This window comes from Gouania willdenowi, chromosome 15 (genome assembly GCF_900634775.1).
Source record: "Gouania willdenowi chromosome 15, fGouWil2.1, whole genome shotgun sequence".
Taxonomy (NCBI): domain Eukaryota; kingdom Metazoa; phylum Chordata; class Actinopteri; order Blenniiformes; family Gobiesocidae; genus Gouania; species Gouania willdenowi.
Window position 1 is genome coordinate 19,345,704 of NC_041058.1, and position 19,996 is coordinate 19,365,699.

Here is a 19,996-nt window from a genome sequence, read left to right on the forward strand (position 1 = left end):
TTCAACTGAGAAACATGTGCACCTCTTCCCAACTCCACTTTATGTAAAATCCAGCTTGTGGTGAACAGCGTTGTCTGCTGTCTCTCAATGAGAGGATTAATGGGAATACACACCAAGCCGACGACGCTTACTGGTAACTTTTGGCTTATCTTTTATGACATTTGCAAAACAATTTGCTGTGATATTTTTTTCATTTTTTTTTTTTTTTTAACAACAATCTAAATATGTAAATGTGAAAAATACAAAAATATCGATATCTTTATTCATCACTGATTATGAATCAATTTAACATTACCTACAGTCACACCTATTGTGTTATATGCAACTGCTGCTGTTCTAATCATTGTTCAGCTCATTTTAGTCAATCCATCTTTGACTCTTTGATGCACTTGCATATTGAAGGCATTACAAACGTACTAGTCCCTTGTTTATGTTAACATCATGCAAAGAATGAAAGGAATTAACTCACAGTTCCCTCTGGATGTTTTGCTTCTTGTAAAACAGACTTTACAAGTGCTCTGCAGTGGATAGTAAAGTGCTGTAGAGGGTTGTCGTCTTCTTAAAAAACAAACAGACAGAAACAGTATTTAGTTAAAAAAAAAAAAACAGTGAACTGTGTTCAGTTATTTCCATCCAAGGGGAAATAAAAGTGTTATCTAGGGATTTATAAGGCGTTATTTAACGGTTCGGATTTGTAAAATGTATTGCTTAAAATAACAGCTGGCACGGCTTGGGCATTCCATTGTTGCAAAAAGAATTTGGTCACAGTACATTTTATGAATCTTAGCACCACTGCTCAAGCTTACCAGCAGATTTACACCTATAAAATTAATCATTACACTCTGTGTTATAATGCAGGATAGTATAACGTACTGATAAAAAGCTAAATATCTATCTGTTTTTGTTGATTTAATATGAAGATCTTTATGATGTTGACTTAGTTTTGCAGATTTCTTAACCACTATAATACTATACTAATAGTCATTTTTTTAGCTAGTGTCTAGGAGCATTTTAAGTAGAAACTGAAAAGAATTCAGCGTCTATTCTTGGAGCATTGTGCAACCGAAGGCAGCCTGCATTCAATATCGCAAAACATTTTCAAACATTGATATCAGGCATTTTTCCTTTTATAATCAAATCGTTTGACTTTTAAAGCTTTAACCGTTTTTCTTCCCTTTTGCTTTTAATATAACATGCATTTTTAAATACTGTACATGTGCTTGGTGAGTGGTAATATAATATTCCTTTTCATGCCTTCTTGTGTTTGGAACGGGAGTTTTACTGTCTGTTTGGTGAAAATGAATACCATGTGGTTGGAGTAGGTGTAGAGATACTGAGTTTAGGAAAATGGACTTCAGTTCAGAGGAAAGTCATGCAGGTGGGGTGATTACAAAGGAAGAGATCCAATAACGTTCTTACAAAAACAGATTTGTACAACTGACGCAACTGAACACCACCGTTAACTGTGCTACTTCCACACTGTGGAACATGCTGGAAAAATGTAGTCGTGTTAAAGAGTGTGACCCCTACTTTGCCCTTTATGGCCACACAGGAGAAAAAAGCATTTTGGATGCTAAAGGTCACACCCCGGCCACTATTTTTTGTTGTTTTTCATATGTTACAATTGGAAACAGCTAGAAAAAAAAAAAGAAAAAAAAGTGCATGGTCAATTCCTTCATGGTGAATTTCTTCCACAAAGCATCGTTCTTTGAATTTAGTCAGAATCTGTTCCTCATTTATAACTTCTTCCCTATCCCCACGTCAATAGTCTCTTTTTCCACTGCTTTTCTTTTGATGTGTTGAATATAATCAAGAATGTCCTTTTTTTTATATAAATAGACGCACAAAGAACAGATTGAAGCGCTTTCTTGCCCTTGCTCATCTTATCGACATGTGTCTTCTCATTTGCTGTACCATTGTTTTTCTATCATTGCTGATTCCATGAGCATGAACAATACGCCAATGATAATGATGCATGTAGCTCTAAATAAAGCACATGCATCATTATTAGTCCTCACTTGTTGGTGAGTAATTTTTTTTGTGTGTGTGTGTGTGTGTTTAACACATCATTCTTCTGCCATAATCAATGTTTGTCATGTGTTGCCCTTGCCTTGAGAACACTATTTTTTAAACAAACTAAGAAAAAAAACCAAAAAAAACCAATATAAATAAATAAATAACTGAATGAATGAATGAATGAATGAATGAATGAATGAATGAATGAATGAATGAATGAATGAATGAATAAATGAATGAATAAGTAAAAAAAAAAAAAATACATATTTGTTGCAGTTACACAGTGCAGATGTTGTGTAATTGCAAAGCGGGGGCAGCCATGAGGGGGTTTGGCACTGCAAAATCACAACAGCGTGACTTCATTGTATTGGTATAAATAAACAAACAAACAAACCAATAAATAAATCAATACATAAATAAATAAACAAATAACCACCCCCTCGGTCCTGAAAACAAGGATAAGTGGGACTAAAAATGGATGGATAAATTAATTTTTGTTGCAGTTACACAGTGCAGATATGGGGGTATCTATGTTTGTTTTTTTTGGTCATACATTAGTTTAGGGAACACCTATTAATCATTAATTAGTTGCTTATTAGCTTTAATAACATATTGGTTCTTACTTATCATTAAGTACTTATTAATGCCTTATTCTTATTAATGCCTTATTATACACTTAATGGCAGCCTCGCAGTCCAAACAGGATTAAGGTTAGGTTTAGGATTAGGGTTAGGATTAGGGTTAGGGTTAGGGTTAGGGTTAGGGTTAATGTTAACCCTAACCCTAACATATTGAGATCGTAATTCATTATATAACAACTTTCTTGCTTACTTACTAATAAGTAATAATTCAGAGGTTATTGAGGGAAAACTCTTAGTTAATGTCTTACTGGTTGTATAATAAGGCCATGCAGAATAAGGCATTAATAAGTACTTAATAATGACTAATTAAGAGTGAATATGTTCATAATTTCCATGCTAATAAGCCACTAACATATGGTTAATAGGTGTTCCCTAAACTAAAGTGTTACCGTTTTGTTTTTGTTTTGGTACAGCAAAATCATAAAGGCGTGACTTTATGGTATTGGTATATAAATGTGGCTGCAGGGCAAAACATCATCACGAGCGATGCCGCTGCTGAAAAGGAAGAGAAAATGGATGTTGAAAGACGTGTGAGGCCAAAATAAGTTCAAAATGAAATGAGCTAATTAATTATTGATACCAAGTGATTCCTAATCCGCCAGCAGCTGCAAACTATCCGAACCTGTCGAGGGAGCAAAGCTGGTGACACCCAATCAAAAACACACATATTAGCTACGACACCAACCGTGATGTTACAATACACTGTGAACAATTCACTGAAAACAATTAATCATACAAATTGTTTAACAGTGTTTAGTCAGCCTACTGTGTTCAGACATGCAAACATTCTACAAAGTGTTTCTCAGGGTGCGAAATAAGCTGCACACCTGCTGGCAACTGTATATAATCGCTTTAGCAGCACGCGTCAACCATTGGTGAGAGTTACATCACCTGTGCTGGGATGCACCAAGAAGGACAAATATCTGAAGGGGAAGTTTTAGTGTTTAGGGCCAATAATTTTTGGCTAAAATTGGTAAATTTGAGGAAACATCTGATAATCCCACAGGAAACATTATGGTTGCTGTGGTCACAAGGGTTTATTTATTGAGGCTGTCAGTTTTATGTGAAGATGTGGTAGATGAGGCTTAACAAGGAAAAAGTTCTGTACTATGGAATAGAGACTATTTGAGTAAAGTGTGTGTGTCAGTGAGTACAGCTGTGTGATAAATGTCCAGGGATCACATGTTGTCAGCACTGATTATTAGGGTTAGTTTGTGGCCATATTTTTCCTGGTTCCTAAGGTGAACTAATAACTTATTATGTTTTACATTTTAAAATGCTCAACTGCCTGTAACTCAGCTATGTTCAGAGGTGAACGTAATAGATTACAAGTACTCACGTTACTGTAATAGAATTGCTTTTATAGGTACTTGTACTTTTTATATTTCCAGTTCAGTTATTTTACTAGTACTTAAGTACGTTTTAAAAGAAGTAAAGTAATTTGTTACATTCCTACAACCTTCCGTTACTGAGTAAATGATTTTTTTTTTGGTTTTTAAATGACCGACGGACATTGTGAAACTACGAAAAATCAGACAACAACCAAATGCATGACATCATAGCCGACCAATCAGATTACACGTAATGTACAGCACCAAAACAGCACTGAATGGTGAATTTTTTTTATTATTATTTTGCATTGATTATTTTATTTCAAAAATAATTTTATTTTATGCAGATGCCTTTGTGGAAGGGAAATGTGGTAATATTTATTACCAAATATAAACATGGGGGGGGTGAAAGTAACTAGTTACTTTTACTTTGAGTACTATTTCCTTGAGCTACTTTTTACTTGTACTTAAGTATTTTATGTATGACTTACTTGTACTTGAGTACAATTTCAATCAAGTATCAGTACTTCTACTTGAGTCGAATATATCAGTGCTCTTTACACCTCTGGGTATGTTGTTTAGGATACAAAATCATCTTACATGTATTATTAAAATACTTTTATCACATTTAAAGCTCATTTTTGGAGGGTATATTTAATGGGGTCCCTGGTAGTAAGAATACACTAGATCCAATTCATGTTCTTGTTTTAGAATTTTTGGTTGAACTTTTATGGCCCTTCACACGCGGCTCAGTATATTTCTGACCTGTTGAAAACCTCGTTCTTCTTCTTGTGCTCATGGGTCATCAGGTCAGAGTTTACATTTAGCCCTTTTGCATTCAAAGAAGTGCTCACCATCGCCGTGGAGACTGCGGCACTTTGATTATTCGCTTTTCTCTGGTAACCCTTGAAACAGAGTATTTCATGTTAAATAATATTAATGGGTTTTATTGTGAAGCATGTAGTGATAGTGATTATATCCATGAGAAATTATAAATAAGTATGTTTCCTATGTGTCCATTCATCCACTTTCTGACCCGCTTGCTCCTTTTTTCAGGGTCACAGGGGGTTTGCTGGTGCCTATCTCCAGCTCTCATTGGGCGTTGGTACACCCAGTACAGGGCGCCAGTCCAACACAGACATCTACTCACACTCACTCCTACAGGCCATCTAAAGACTCAAATCAACCTAAAAATCACGTTTTAGAATTTGGGAGAAAGTCAGAGTGAGAACATGCAAACTCGTAACAGAACGCACCCAGTGTCCACCCCAGGGTTTGAACCCAGGAATTTCTTGCTGTGAGGCCGATGTGCTCACCACTACCCCACAGTGCGTCCTTTACTGTATGTCTTTTGAGCCAAAAAAATAAAAAATAAATTAAGATTTTTTAATTAATTAATTCCTAAATTATTACGCCCTCCGAGATTGTCCTATTTGAAGTATTATTTTTAACAATTTAAAAGATAGTACAAAAACACAAATATCAAGTCTTAGAATAAATAAGATAAACAGATCCTTACTGCTTTATGAATTTTAGCAAAGTTTCCTTCCTGTTCTGCCTTCAATCACTAAAAGGAGCTGATTTGTCTTGACGTGACTGTAATTATTGCGTAATTGAAGCACACAGAGGAAAAAAAAACATACTCTCCATTTGAAACGTTCAAAAAAAACATTCCATAAAAATGACAAAGCAAACAAATTATCTGCGTCTTTTGTCCGCATATAAACAGGAATGTCAGGTGAGAGTTTATACAATCTGAGATGAGAATGTGACAGAGCTGCACTTAAGATGAACTTGTATCAGATGCAACAGGAGAAATCATATCATGTTTTTAAATGAGTTTGAGTAATTACAGTGAATCAGGATGTGATAAACGGACACAAACGTATTATTATATCATCCTAAGGTGCTCTAAAAACCACCATGCTTGCCAACACAGTTGCTATCTCATCTGTCGTTCATACATCCATTCATCTTCTACACCTGCTTCACCCAGACCAGGGTCAGGGGGACTTGAAGCGTATCTCAGCCAGTGCAGGTCAAAGGTGCAGAGCCTTGACTGCTTTACAATCCATCACAGGGTTAAAGAGACAGACCACAAGATACACACGTGTGAAGTTAATCCTAGAACTTTTTTTTTTAATGTTCACTATGAACATATTTAGGGTTTACGCCACTCAACAAAAAACCCTCATATGTTGGTTTTTTAGGGTTTATTTTTAAACCAATGGGCTATATGCAAGCTTCACTTCAACGTTTGAGTGAAGACCGAGAAAGAACCTCCGGTTCCTAAACCTACTGTATTATGACAAATGACTATAATTTTCATATTAATCTTACGCAACTCAACAACAGCAGTAAATAGCAGAGAGCATCTTATACATTTGCATAAGCTACTGGCCTTTCACTGACAAACAGTTTTTCCCATTTATTCAGATTTATTGCTCCTCTTGTTTTATGTTTAGCTAGGCGCTAATGCTACTTTAAAGGTCCCATGTCATGCTATTTTTCACCGATCTCCATTTGTTCTAAGAAGCCCAAAAACATAGTAAAAGTCACTTTCTGAGCAACTCTACACAAACGGGCTGACTTGTGACCTACTGACGTAGGCCAGAGGACGGCCCGCCCTCCTCCCACCCACTCCGTAGCCTAGTTCATGCTGCTTTATAAACATGAGACAGGTACATACATAAAAAATACATACATAGCACTGCGCAAAGAATGCTGAAATGCTCTGTTTACATGTCAATCAGCAGAGAGCTTCCTGGAGGCGCGGCTTCTCCAGCTCAGTGCCGCGTCAAATTCGTCATCAAAGTGGGAACACGTCATAAAATTGGAGCGAGGTGTTTTAGGCTCACCCTGCAGTAAGAAAGGAGCAAATCACCCTCTAACTAACGATTGAGGGAATCAATGAAAAAAACACTGTGGCCGAACCGGCCTGTCATTGCCCGATCCCGATAGATCTCGGAAGCTAAGCAGGTCTGGGCCTGGTTAGTAGGTGGATGGGAGACCATATTGGCTAGTATGAATGTAGTGTGTGAGTGAGTGTTGGTGGTGGTCAGAGGGGCCGCAGCCTCGCTTCCGTCAGTCTGCCCCAGGGCAGCTGTGGCTACAACAGTAGCTTACCACCACTAAGTGTGGAGTGAAAGAATAATCCCTTAATTCTGTACAGTGACTTTGAGTGTCCAAAAAAGCGCTATATAAAACGGATGCATTATTATTATTATTATTACTTTGGGCATGTGTATGAAGCCCAAATAGCACTTTTATGATGTTTAAAGCACAGAAAAGTTGATTTAGTGTAACATGGGCCCTTTAATAGTTACAGATGTGTTTTGATAGCATTTCTTACCTTGTATAAAACCTAATGTCCTCATCTGAAATTGCAAACCGTTCAAAGCCAAACTTGTTGCTGATAGCCATCTCCTCCATCCGTCTCCACTATAACACTAAGGGCTAAGTCCAATGCACCTGGCTCAGCAGACGAGCAGTAGTCGTGGTCAGGACATGGTACATCCATTTCCTCCTCGGGGTCCTAAGTGGGAAAGTCGAGTCGCTCTCTTTGCTCCCAAACACCAGGACGAGGTGCAGGAAGGGAGTAATTATTCCATTCAAAAAGAAAGGGGACAGCTCTGCCGATGCCCTTGTGCATCTGATCGCTCCTTCATGTCAGAGTTAGGGTTTATCTCCCGGATGTTGATGATTTTTTTTTGCAGCTTATCCTCTTCTGGGATCGTAAAAAAACTCAAAGCAGAACTATATCAAGCTGAAGCTGTACACTTAGGAACGTAACGGTGGTGTCTTGATGTGTATCTTGATCTCCTCTTGTTTGGAAGGTGAACTTCCTCCTTTTGGATGTCATTGTGTAGACACACAAACACACAAACAGACACAATAAAACAAAACTGTGAAAAACACGTTTCAAAAGCTTGACGGCTCACTTCTCCACTGTTTTGACTGTCCAAAAGCGGTAACAGGAAGTACTTCATCGGTCTTATTTTCAACCAGAAATATGTCACGTCTCACTGTGCATATAGCCCATTAAAGCTTCTGGACATGACCTTTTTTTTTTATTCAGATACTGTAAATCTATAGGCCACAATAAATTGAAGACCATTTGCTCAAAAAAAAAAAAAAAAAAATATGTGAAAGGTTGAAATTGCTGCTTGAAAGTTTGTTTTCATCTCATTCGTAAACACTTGACATTTTTGCACATTGCATTGTGGGATTCAGATGTGTTTTTACTTCATTCTGATATCACGGGGAATACCAGGAACAAACTACAACAAAAATGACGTCAACAAATCCCTGTCCTCCTTATCTGGTGAAGAAACACAAGAAATCACAGCAAGATTGAAGTAAAACCACTTCTGTGCACCTCTTTAAGGGACTACACATCCCACAATGCAATGGGTGAAACTCTTCCCAAGTTGTCAAGAAAAGAATGTTTACAGTGGAGAGTCAGACCAAAACAAACTTTTGAGCAGCATTTTCAACCTTTTGGGGGGGGGGGGGGGGGGGGGGTGGTAAATTATATGAATTCATAGATCGAGGCATACTTCATGAAAAATTATTGTAGGTAGAAGCTTTAACTTAAACATACAGGGGCCTTGACTGCTTCAAGCACTAAGCATTTACTGTTCTTAAAATACATTGCAGTTCAAGCTCTTTGGCGTCATTACATTGTAATAACTTCAATAAATAATGTATTTAATGTGTGTCAGTCAAGGCAAGAGAAACACAACCCATTGTCACAAATGCTTCCATTGTTCTTTTCCATTCCTGTGCAATACAAAGCATGTTTTCCCTTTCTCTGTAGGTGCACATTTGGAACTTGATGCTGCTGCATAATGGGTTACAAAGCAACATCCATGCATTGCGTTTTAAGATGCCTATGCTTCATGCTTCTCCATTTGTTTTGTGCAGCTCAAGATGAAGACATAAGAAGTAAGAATGCTTCTGTCTTCATTTTCTTACACTCTGTTTTTGCTCGTGTTACAAACGGTTAAACCTGTTATGATAGTTAATATCATTTCAAAGTTATTCTCCTTATTCTTTTTTTCTCCTACAGGTTGCAGGACTGCACCGTGTGATCTGGTTTTTATTCTAGATGGTTCCTGGAGTGTTGAAGATGTCAATTTTGAAATAGTAAAACGATGGCTGGTCAACATAACAACAAGCTTCAACATCGGACACAAGTTCACTCAAGTGGGGGTGGTCCAGTACAGTGATGACCCCATTTTAGAGATTCCCCTCGGAAAGTACACATCCAACAAACCCCTCATCAAAGCAATGGAGTCCATTCAGTACATGGGAGGAAACACAAGGACAGGCACAGCCATTCAGTTTGCCACTGAGAAACTGTTTGGCCTTTCCGAGCGCGGACCATCAGGTGTTTCTAGGATTGCTGTTGTCCTCACTGATGGGAAGTCTCAAGATGAAGTTCTGAAGGCAGCTGAGGTGGCAAGGAAAAAAGGAGTCATCATGTTTGCGATTGGTGTTGGTCCGGAGACAGAAAAGGCTGAGCTGAGTAACATTGCAAACAAACCTTCATCAACCTATGTTTTCTCTGTTGAGGACTATAAAGGTATTTCCAGGATCATACAGGTTATACGACAAAAGTTGTGTGAAGGTGAGCAATATCGTAGGGGTTGGAAATGTGCTTACGGTCAACTAAGGTCCTATATTGCTTGAAGTATTTACATCACATTATATAACAAACCATTTTCTACGTTCTTTCTTTCCTCTTCTTCTTTGTTCTATGATAATATGAACGTGTTTGAGCTGATTTCATGTTCGTGTTTGTGCTACAGAGACTGTTTGTCCGGCAAAAATTCCTATTGACTCCCGTGATGAGAAAGGCTTTGATATTCTCCTACATTTAAATTTGGCTAAAAAAGCAAGAAAGACCCAAGGGACATTTTACGGTACCAAGGCTTATGAAGTGACCTCTCGTGTTGACTTGAGTACAGCCACTCGGTAATAACAATAAATACTTTGATCTAAATTACTAGCAAATCCTAAATTGTTTGTTTGGGTTGTTATCAGGACCCTCTTTCCTGATGGTCTGCCTCCATCGTATGTTTTCGTGGCCACTCTGAGGTATAAAGGATCGGTGGTGATAGAGGAGTGGGATTTGTGGAGAATCCAGACACGGGATGGGAGGCCTCAGATGGCGGTGACTCTGAATGGTGTGGATCGTACTGTCATGTTTACCACAACCAGTGGGGGACCAAGTGGAACTCAAACAGTTACATTTTCCCAACAGACGGCAAAAGTGAGTACACTATTGTGTATTGCAAAGATGATTACACAAAAGATGCATTCACACCAAACACGACTTCAGCGACTATAGTTGCTTAAATCGCCTGTGATGAGTCGCTTGAACATAGCCGTGCTTTTTGCTTACTTCATCGCTTCATCTACCCCAGTAACATGACGACCGGGGAAGTGACGTGGGGAGAAACTCATTGCTGATTGAATGTCGCGACACAGCGTCACTCTCAGTGGCTTGAAAAGTTTTCCTCTTTGAGTGACTTAAGGTGCGTTCACACCAAACGCGACTGTACTGACTGCAGTCACTTCAATCGCCGGTGATGAGTCCCTTGAACACAGTTGCGCTTTTTGGTCACTCCATCATTTCATTGCTCCAGCAGTGTGACGACTGGGGAACGATGTGTGTGTGTGTCTGCAGAGCCGGTGACAGGAGAGAGACATGGCTGTTGCATCGAGAGGGCTGATCACTTCTTCTCCGGCCGTACGTTTACAGCACTTATCACAGACAGCACCACTGATAAGGTTTAAATGATCAACTTACGGAGTTACCAAATGATGAGTTCACCCAGAATTAGGGCTTATTCAAGAAGCTGCCCGCTTTAATTTTGCCCCAGTACATTGAGGAAGTGTACAGCGCTCCCGCTGCAGCCGTCTCACTGTAGCGGGAGGGAGGGGCTGCTGCCTCGGCTTTACAGACAGTGATGCCCGGGGGAATTTTTGCTTGAAGTCACTTGAAAAGTTAAAATTTTTGTCTTTGTCCCCACTCGGAATTGTGCGTCGTGTCACTTGAAAGGAGGTCGCTTGCGGTCGCGTCATTTACATTAATTTTGAATGTAATCTAGTTGCTTCAGTCGCGTTCTGTGTAAACGCACCTTCACAGTGACTCTGATCGCTCGATTGAGTCGCTGGAATCGCGCGGGTCACGTTGCTTGAAGTTGAGATTGCTTGACGTTGTGTCATTTACATTGATATTGAACATAATCTAGTCGCCAGAGTCGATGAAGACCCTTTCGGTGTAAACACACCTTAATGCTTTTAAAAAAGCAGAGACAGCAGTGTAAGGTCCAATTTTAGAATGAGTGAAACAATTTGGCATTTTTCCAACTTAGAACTGGTCTAGCTTCAAAATAATTCCAATTAAAACCTAGTTGTACACAACCACATGATATCTATTTATATCTATTTTATATCTAATCATTTAACATTGTATCCAGTGTGAAGGAACCTTTCACTCGTTTTCCCTTTTTTCTCTTAAAATATGCAAAAAATGGTGTCCACCAACTTTCGTTTTAAAGAGTAATAGTTCTAATACCTTTCTTCCACACTCCAGTACAGTAGGTGGCAATATGCACCTATTCAAGGTAGTTGCGACACGCCAATAACCAAGAAACAAACATACAAACAAGATTCCTTTCTCTATGATAGGGAACGTCATAATTGTGTTGCGGTATCTTAAACATTTTAAAATTTAGGGCTCTTATTTTGAAAGCGTAACATGTGAATGCTCTAACATCCTTTGTTGCCATACAGTCTCAAAGCTAAAAATGCAAACAGAACACGAACCCAGCTGTGATTAGCGTCGTGTCGGTCAACACAATGCAAATGTTTCTTGGCAGACAATGTTTCCTCAAACCGACATCCTGACATTCAATAATTTAACAAAGTGCTCTAAAATAAACCAAATAAATATGTCAACCTCTATAGAAACTTTTGGCTTTGATGGAACACTAAAGCAGGATAACTGGCGATTATCTTTTATGTCCTCAAACAGCAGCTGTTTGACGAGAAGTGGCACCAGATGCGGCTGCTGGTCACTGAGGAGGATGTCACTCTGTATGTCGACGACCTGGAAATGGAATCGTTGTCCCTGGAGCCCCCGGTTGGCATTTTCATCAATGGGAAAACTCAAGTTGGCAAATATGTGAACAAGGAAACAACAGTGCCAGTAAGTCTAGCAACCAGGCGGGCAAAACTGTTTACTACTGAGAAAACTACATCTGTAAACTTCGAAAAATGATTTACAGTTTTATTTGTCTCGTTTGGCATAATATGCGCTAAAAAGAATAATGCCTGTAATAAATAGGTGCTTTAACGTTCTTGCTAAAGGGCTGGACACGATCCTGTTTCTCATATACAGAAGTAAACACACTGATGCACCACATGTGTTGTTGTTTATTATCACCATGATCTAACTTCTTATAATGAAAGTAAGACCCAATTGGCCATTTTAAATAAGATGCACATGTGAACAATTAGAACGGGTTTGCATGGTATAGGCTAGCTGTAAATATGTACAACAGATAATATTAAAAATCCAACATCAATACATTCTAAATTAAAGCTATTGCTATAAATATTTCTGAACCAAGCATTGTTTTTAAAAGAAACAACATAATATTTCATGGATTTCTATTTCATATTTATTTTTTGACAGCAGACTGCTTGTTGGCACAGTATTCTTATTTTGTTTGTATTCCCTTTAACCTCCAACATGGCAGCAATTACAATTGTTTTCTTTCACGTTTCAAACATTGTGAGGTTTTTCTCAAAAATAAAGAATAAGATAAATAAATAAAGATAAACAAATAAAGATAAAGGTTTGTATTGTGATATGGACCAAAATTATTTTTTTTTTTCTCACATTGGTGATATACGATGTAAATCTCAATCATTTTTATTTAAATAAAGTCTTACCAGAAAGTCAATTCCTGGTTAAATTTTCTAATGCAAAATTCAGCACAGACAAACAGCTGCACAATATGTTCCACTTTAGTCTCTTTTTCCAATAAGGGACAGCACATGTGAGTGAGTTCTGTGGTGTGGCTTGTGTCTGGTTTAAGAAGTACTCAGAAATCCATCTCACTGAGTTTTTCATGTTTTTCTGAGAAATAGCAAAGGCAGTGCCTCCTAAAACGAGTATTTTGATACAAAATAAGCAATAAAAATTACATATATCGATATACTGTAGGTGATATATTTTTTATATCTCAAAAATAGAAGAAATAGAAATAGAATCTTGAATCTCGATATACTCTCCTACTCACACATTGTAACCCAATACCCTTTGAAAGCTATTTAAAAACATGTTTCCAGCAGTCAATAGAACATTATACTTTAAGCAGTTTGAAATGATTGGTAATTTGAAATGATTAGTCACACAGCACTATCAAAACTTATTTAAATTGGTAGAAAATATCTACAAATTACAGTTATATACTAAAAACCATTAGGAAACTACTACTAAATAAGATTCTGCTTTTTCCTTAGTTTGAAATTCAGAAGCTTCGCATATACTGTGACCCTGAACAGAACACGAGAGAAACTGCCTGCGAGATACCTGGAGTTGTAAGTACAGTACTTTACATTATGTCATTTTTTTATGATGTTTGTTTGTTTGTTTGTTTTTGGGGAGTTCTTTGGCAAAGCATTATTGTCAATTTTCAAAAAGTTTACAACTTTTCGTACCCCGTGTGGTTCCGCTCTACGAGAGGCCAAAACAGTGGTGCAGCCATTTATTTCATTTCAACCGTTACACATTTTCACTGCATGGCACCATATGAAGTCACAGCTTTTTACTTTATGTATATTGTAATTAAAGAATCAGCACACTCAGCAAATGTATGTCAACTCATGTCTGTTAATGTGTAATATTAAACCTAGCTTCAGTTTTAAACGCACTGCATGCCATATATTAAACAGCTATTTATATGCAGTAAACGTTTTACTGCCCATGGACTCCCTTCCTTTCTACAGTTTGTGCAGCAATGGTTCATTGTTAGTTTTACTTGCAAAAAAGTGTAACCACGTAATTACTGTGGGTAGCTGTTCCTAATGTCAAGGTCACAGTTTAGGCCCCTTCCTTATGTGCACTTTAAGGGAATTTTTATTTTATAGAATTTCCGAAAATGATGCCAATTGCAACGACTTTTTCCCAAGTCCAACCCATTTACACCTCTACCCCAAAACTCCCTTAAACTGCCCTTAGTATTTCACTTTAACAGCTACAGTATATTGGCCATCTACTTACCACAAACGACGAACGAGAGCGTACAGATAGTAAACAATTTTTATCTTTATGCACACTAATGTTATTAGTTATTGGAACTCAACGCATCCCAATTTGTTATGTGACATCAATTTGGGGTTCACTGTGTAAGGTTTAGTTCTACTGAATGAGGAATGAAATTGAGACAAACTAAAGTAAATCCTGATGGTTCCCTTATAGAAAACATCTGCTCAGAAAAAATATTAGCAAACTGTCAGTGATGTGCATGCACACAAGTCTTACCTAGAACATCAAGAACATCCGCTGTAGAATATACAGAAGTAACGGCTATATCTCAGAAATATGTTTTCAATGAAACTAATACAAATATTGCAAAGAAACCTGTATTTATATTTTAAAGACAAATGTGCATGTTGTTTAAACACACTGTGTGGAGGATAAAGCCATGTTGTGAGGACATATTTGTTCATTGTAGTGTTCCAATAGTCCGGATTACATCGAACCCACTCGAGAACCCTGTGCTTGTCCTCCTGGACCTCCTGGACATCAGGGCTCAAAGGTCAGTTGAATTTATATTTTATTTCATACATAATATCCTTTCCAATGTTTATTATTGAATTCATTATTAATTTTACTGCATGTACTCTGTTTAAACTGGAGCGCTCAACCTGCTCACTATCAATTTAAACAGATTTAACATGTGTTAGTTACACAATATGGACACACAAATGTGTGAAAGTTATTGTGTGATTTCCAACAGTCAGCACAGTAAGAGTCCATTGTGCTAAAGTGTTTCGTTAAAATAAACCAGACTGGAATGGAAACTTAACCAACAGGAGAAAAACCTCCTTTTTATACTTCATTTATCACAGGGTCACAAATAAGTAAAGGCAGCCTCGCTTTAAACAGCCTTTAGACAAAGGCCTTAGAGTGGGAGACGTTTAAGAAGAAGTAATTGTTTCATAAGAGCTGCATTTTTTCAAATAGTTTCTATGTAGGCCTACATCGTTATTGGTACGATTTCACAACGTTTACTCATAGATATGCTTCTTACTCGTAGATGTGCTGCTAGGCTCATTCCTGGCTGGCAGATGTTCGTTACAGCCTCATTTGCTGCGCTGGAACATTTAACATTTTATAAGCTCGACTTTTCTATATAATTCATGCGTAAATAAACCTTTTTAAATGGCATGCTGTTGCCAGAGTATTTTTTTTTTTTTTTCATTGGGCTTGCCCAATGAAGATCTGTTTTAACAGATTTTGTTAATACATTTTTTCAGGGAGAGCCTGGAAGTCCTGGTCTGCCCGGCCAGCCTGGAGCTGCTGGTGCTGATGGTAAGCCTGTGAGTACTACATAGTTCAATATACAAACATACAGTCATAACCACCAACAGCACCATCTGACATATTTCTTTAGAGCCAGCGCATCGACCCCAATGTGGCTAGGGCTTCCTCAGCATGTTAATTAGATTCGTATAAATGCTTAAACACTAATTTTCCCAGTGGGTAAACAAAAACAGCTCTGATTATGCCAACATTGTGGCATGGTAGTGATTTGTGTGATGAAAACCATCTAAACAGAACCACATGTTCTACAGCATGATCAAAAACATTAGAAACATCCCCGCAGCTCTGAATGAGCCTGAGAACATACAAACAGATGATGGGACTCAGATACTTGAATAACTATGCATAAGAACTTCATTTTCTTTACCAAAAGGGGATCCCTGGGAGTAGGGGAAGTCCCGGCCAACCGGGTCCACCAGGGACTGAGGTAAAGCAACACTGAACCAAACAAATGAGCTACTTCAGCATCTAATTCATTGATTTGCATTCAGAGAAGAACATTTAGAACTTTGTTTCTTCTGCCAGGGCAAACGTGGAGCAAATGGGCACAAAGGCGAGCAAGGGAAGCCCGGTGTTTCGGTAAATTGATTGAGAACAACTTTGCATCACTTCAAACAGATGATACAATCTAAAATACTTGCCTGTTTTTCAGGGTGAGCGGGGGCTTCCTGGGATACCAGGACTGACTGGACCTCCAGGAGAGAAGGTGCGGCTGCCATTTTCTTTATTCATCGTTGGGACTTGATTCTGCTCAATATTATAGTATAAAGATGCCCCTCACATTATTAAATGTCAAAATCAACATAAGGAGAGCTCTAAAGTTCTGACCTCTTGAAATGAATAAAGTAGCTGATATTTATAAAAGAATGAGAAGTTGTTAAATTGTACGACGCAATGTCAAGATGAATCTTTGTTTTTATGAGATCAGATGATAGGTTGACAGGAAATCCCTGCTAGACGCATCAGCTCCAACCATTTGAACGTTCTTGCATCAATCAACCTGGAAACCATGTGCTGCAAATATAGGGCACGCTCTCCTGGGACACTAAAAAAACACAACTTCTATACATTGAATCCCAGATTTTTTTAGTGCTTTTACCCACTTTTTGGTAGTAAAAGGATTTTACCTTGGCTAAAATTTTGCCTTAAATCTTAAATATAGTAATCAGACAAAATTAGAGTGATCAAATATTATTTGGGTTTATTCTTCATGGCACGCCTACCAACATTGGAAAACCACAAGCTCTTTCTTTGACTTCAGTGTAAGACTATCTTAACAGCTGCTGCAGATTGATGATCTCTTGACGGCCAGAGAAACGTCTCCTTTTGTGTCCTGTTGTGGGAGCAGACAGTGTTCTCTCTGTTGCACAGCTGGATCTCATCCAGTCATTGATTTTTAGACGCTTTCTGATAAAATATGAAACAAACCAGTTGTTCACTATCTCTTTAATGATGTTTTTTATTCTTGTTTATGATATTATTTGAAGTTTTTCAAAAGTAATTCAACCCCGATTGAGTAAAAAAAAAAAAAAAAAGAAAAAATTGCACGTTGGTGGTCCTTTGTGGTACCAAAGGACACGTTGGTAAAATATAGTGTAATTGAAGCTATTAGGAGAAGTAATGTATGACAAATAACACCAAGCAAGGCATAAACTAACATGATTTTGATGCTTAGTTGCTACTAGAACACCTACTGTATGTGTGTTAAGGTAATTTTTAAGAAAAGTATCCATTACTCATTTCATCACCTGAAACAAATAATCTTTTGATTTTTGTGAGTTTTTAATTATATATACAGTATAAACCAAAATTCCTCTTTTAAATGTGTTTGACCTAACGTCTAACATTTTGAATATGTCGGAGTATATTTCTACAACCGACAGATCAAACACAAGCAACTTTTATTCTCTAATGCAACTAAACGTTCTTATATCACCTTCGCTCAACAGATACTATGTTGGCTAAAAAAAGGTGCTTTTTAAAACAGACACACACCCCAACAAAAAAGAAAGATAGAAAAGAAAAGAAAAGTGCTACAGGGTGTACCTGAAGGTATTTTTATTGTGCATATGTAAGCTGGGCTTGTTACAGAGTTGTCATAAAAGGAGTTTTTTGTTGGCCTGTGAGGTCAGTCTACATTTTTTCAAGCCAAAGTCAGTTTGAGTCGACAAGTCACGTTGAGTTCAAGAATCTCAAAAATAGCTTTGAAGCCTTGAAGCACTTCTAGTTTCTGTCAGAGAATACAATGAACTATGGGCAGTTTGGCCCAACCATCCATCCATGCACCTATAGCTGGCCATCATGTATAGACTTTTCTTTGAAATTGGATTCGTATACTACATTTCCAAATCATTACCTAATAGACCATATTTTTCAATCTCATTTTCCTGGCTGTGTTGAAAAGACTGGAAAACAAGATTCAGTCTCAGGGTATTTAGAGTTTCTGATTCTAGCGGCCATAATCATCTATCACCGTTGGAAATAAAAGTTTACAAGAAATTATTGCTTATGTTCCTTTCATCCTTCACTTTTATCCGTTTATTGTCACTGGGGCTACATTGTGTATATTCAAACCCACAGATTAAAATGTGGGCACAGCAATTATTCCAGTCTTTGCTTCCACAGCAACTGTATCCATGATGGCTTATAGACTGGTAAACCCAAGGATTTGCTTCACAATTCAATAAAATCCCACAGCAGCAAGAAGACAAATGAAGCACAGATACTTTCATTTGGTTTGATGGGAGTTTCCCACAGCAAACAAAGCTGAGTTGTAAGCCAAAGCATCTTTGATTAGAACCACACAGAGAATAAGATAAAGAAGTGTTTTGTGGGTATTCAAGTGAATGCTAAAACAACCCAACTCTGTTTGATGTTTACCAGTTAACTTGATTTTCTTAAAACAGGGTTCATTTGGCTCTCCCGGAATATCCGGATCACCGGGAAAAGCTGGTCCAGAGGTAAGAACGCCAGAGACTTTGACACAGCTGCAATGCAAAAATCAATAAGGAAAACATGAAACTTATAGCTGTTTCTTGTAATATTTTCAGGGAGAAAAAGGAAGCCTAGGGCCTCCAGGGCCAACCGGTCATCCAGGAGAGCCTGTAAGTAAAAAAAACAAAAAAAAAAAAAAACGGTCCAATCGGAGGCTTTAAATAAGTGTCCTTAACATCTGTTTTTCCTGGTGATTGTAGGGTCTTCCTGGGAGGGATGGCAAAAGTGGTTTTCCTGGAAGGCCTGGCCAAAAGGTCTGTATTACAAGCGAGGGTTCATTAAACCCCAATTAGACTAAATAAAAGGCCACACTTTTAAGTTTCCTGAAATTTTGCTGTTTATGTGGAAAGTGAACCCCGGGTCCTTCTCATGTTTTTCCAGCTCTGTGGTAAACATCACAAATGTTCTAGAAAGCGTCAATCTTTTCCGACAACAAATTACTGTTGCAGTAGAAAGTCTTTTAGAGATAGCATCAAAAATAAAGAGTTTCAGATCAAACTGAAACTAATGACTGTTTTCCTTCTTCACTGATGTTTGAAGGGAGACGCTGGAGCTGGTGGTATTCCTGGTGCTGATGGAAGGCAAGGCCACCCTGTGAGTCGTAAACATCTCTGACACTGTGTTGAGTGCACATGTTTTCTCTTTTACAGGATGTGTGGGTTCATGTTGCACAACTACTTAAAAAATGCCTCCACACATTAAGGATTAGATGGAAATGTCATGTAGGATGTGCACGAGGAGATATGCTGTGATCTCAACAAGTAGGCAAACTATTTTGGGATCAAGAATAAAGACAATCATTATGCCATGCAACTCTTTAAATGTTTAGGAATACTAACATAACAGACAGAAAAGGAAAAAACTCTGCTAATATTTTTGTGTTAGGAAATGGAACAGAAACCCCCCTGTAAACTACGGGTATTTCCCTTTAGTTCATCCAAGGATAACCCTGTTATATAACAGGCTCATGGCTGAGATCGAAGGCAGCAAAAGTATTCCATCAAGACATTGTGGTGGTGTTTTGGCAAATCTGTTTTAGGAAGAAAGTGTTTCAGCTGGGCAGCCATTCCTGCTGATCGTTCTTATGCTCCAAGAGCTCTGAAGGGTCTACAAAAGATGAGTCAGTTGCTCCACGAGGCTGTGATCCATTTTCCCCCACACGAATATAAAAAAGTTTGCCAAGTTGCTAAAGAGACAGGATTAATACCGCCCATATTATCTCAAGTTAAAACAAGATGCTGCACACTTCAGGGTTGGTCTCACTATGGGGATTTCTTTACCTTAAGGGCTTGTTCATCATTGTGTGACTCTGTCTGCAGTTCTTCTTCCTGCCTAATCCCTTTACAATACATATTTTTAATGCAACTGCAAGTATTTATCTTTTA

General features: G+C 38.0%; 1 protein-coding gene across 4 annotated transcripts in view; it reads left to right on the plus strand.

Annotated features, from left to right (window-relative positions):
- Window positions 1-19,996, plus strand: part of col21a1 (collagen, type XXI, alpha 1) — a 30,426-nt gene continuing 10,430 nt past the window's right edge. Inside the window, exons 1-16 of one of the 4 annotated variants that reach the window (XM_028469036.1) lie at window positions 44-133; window positions 8,808-8,935; window positions 9,060-9,620; window positions 9,802-9,967; window positions 10,037-10,265; window positions 12,036-12,209; window positions 13,532-13,609; window positions 14,746-14,829; window positions 15,551-15,613; window positions 15,991-16,044; window positions 16,143-16,196; window positions 16,270-16,323; window positions 18,524-18,577; window positions 18,668-18,721; window positions 18,812-18,865; window positions 19,152-19,205. In XM_028469036.1, the coding sequence (XP_028324837.1) occupies window positions 8,839-8,935; window positions 9,060-9,620; window positions 9,802-9,967; window positions 10,037-10,265; window positions 12,036-12,209; window positions 13,532-13,609; window positions 14,746-14,829; window positions 15,551-15,613; window positions 15,991-16,044; window positions 16,143-16,196; window positions 16,270-16,323; window positions 18,524-18,577; window positions 18,668-18,721; window positions 18,812-18,865; window positions 19,152-19,205 (1,830 nt within the window). In that variant the 5' untranslated portion in view covers window positions 44-133; window positions 8,808-8,838. Of the gene's footprint in view, window positions 134-8,807; window positions 8,936-9,059; window positions 9,621-9,801; window positions 9,968-10,036; window positions 10,266-12,035; window positions 12,210-13,531; window positions 13,610-14,745; window positions 14,830-15,550; window positions 15,614-15,990; window positions 16,045-16,142; window positions 16,197-16,269; window positions 16,324-18,523; window positions 18,578-18,667; window positions 18,722-18,811; window positions 18,866-19,151; window positions 19,206-19,996 lie in introns of all 4 variants that reach the window. The other 3 variants (XM_028469038.1, XM_028469039.1, XM_028469040.1) reach the window with 3 other exon arrangements.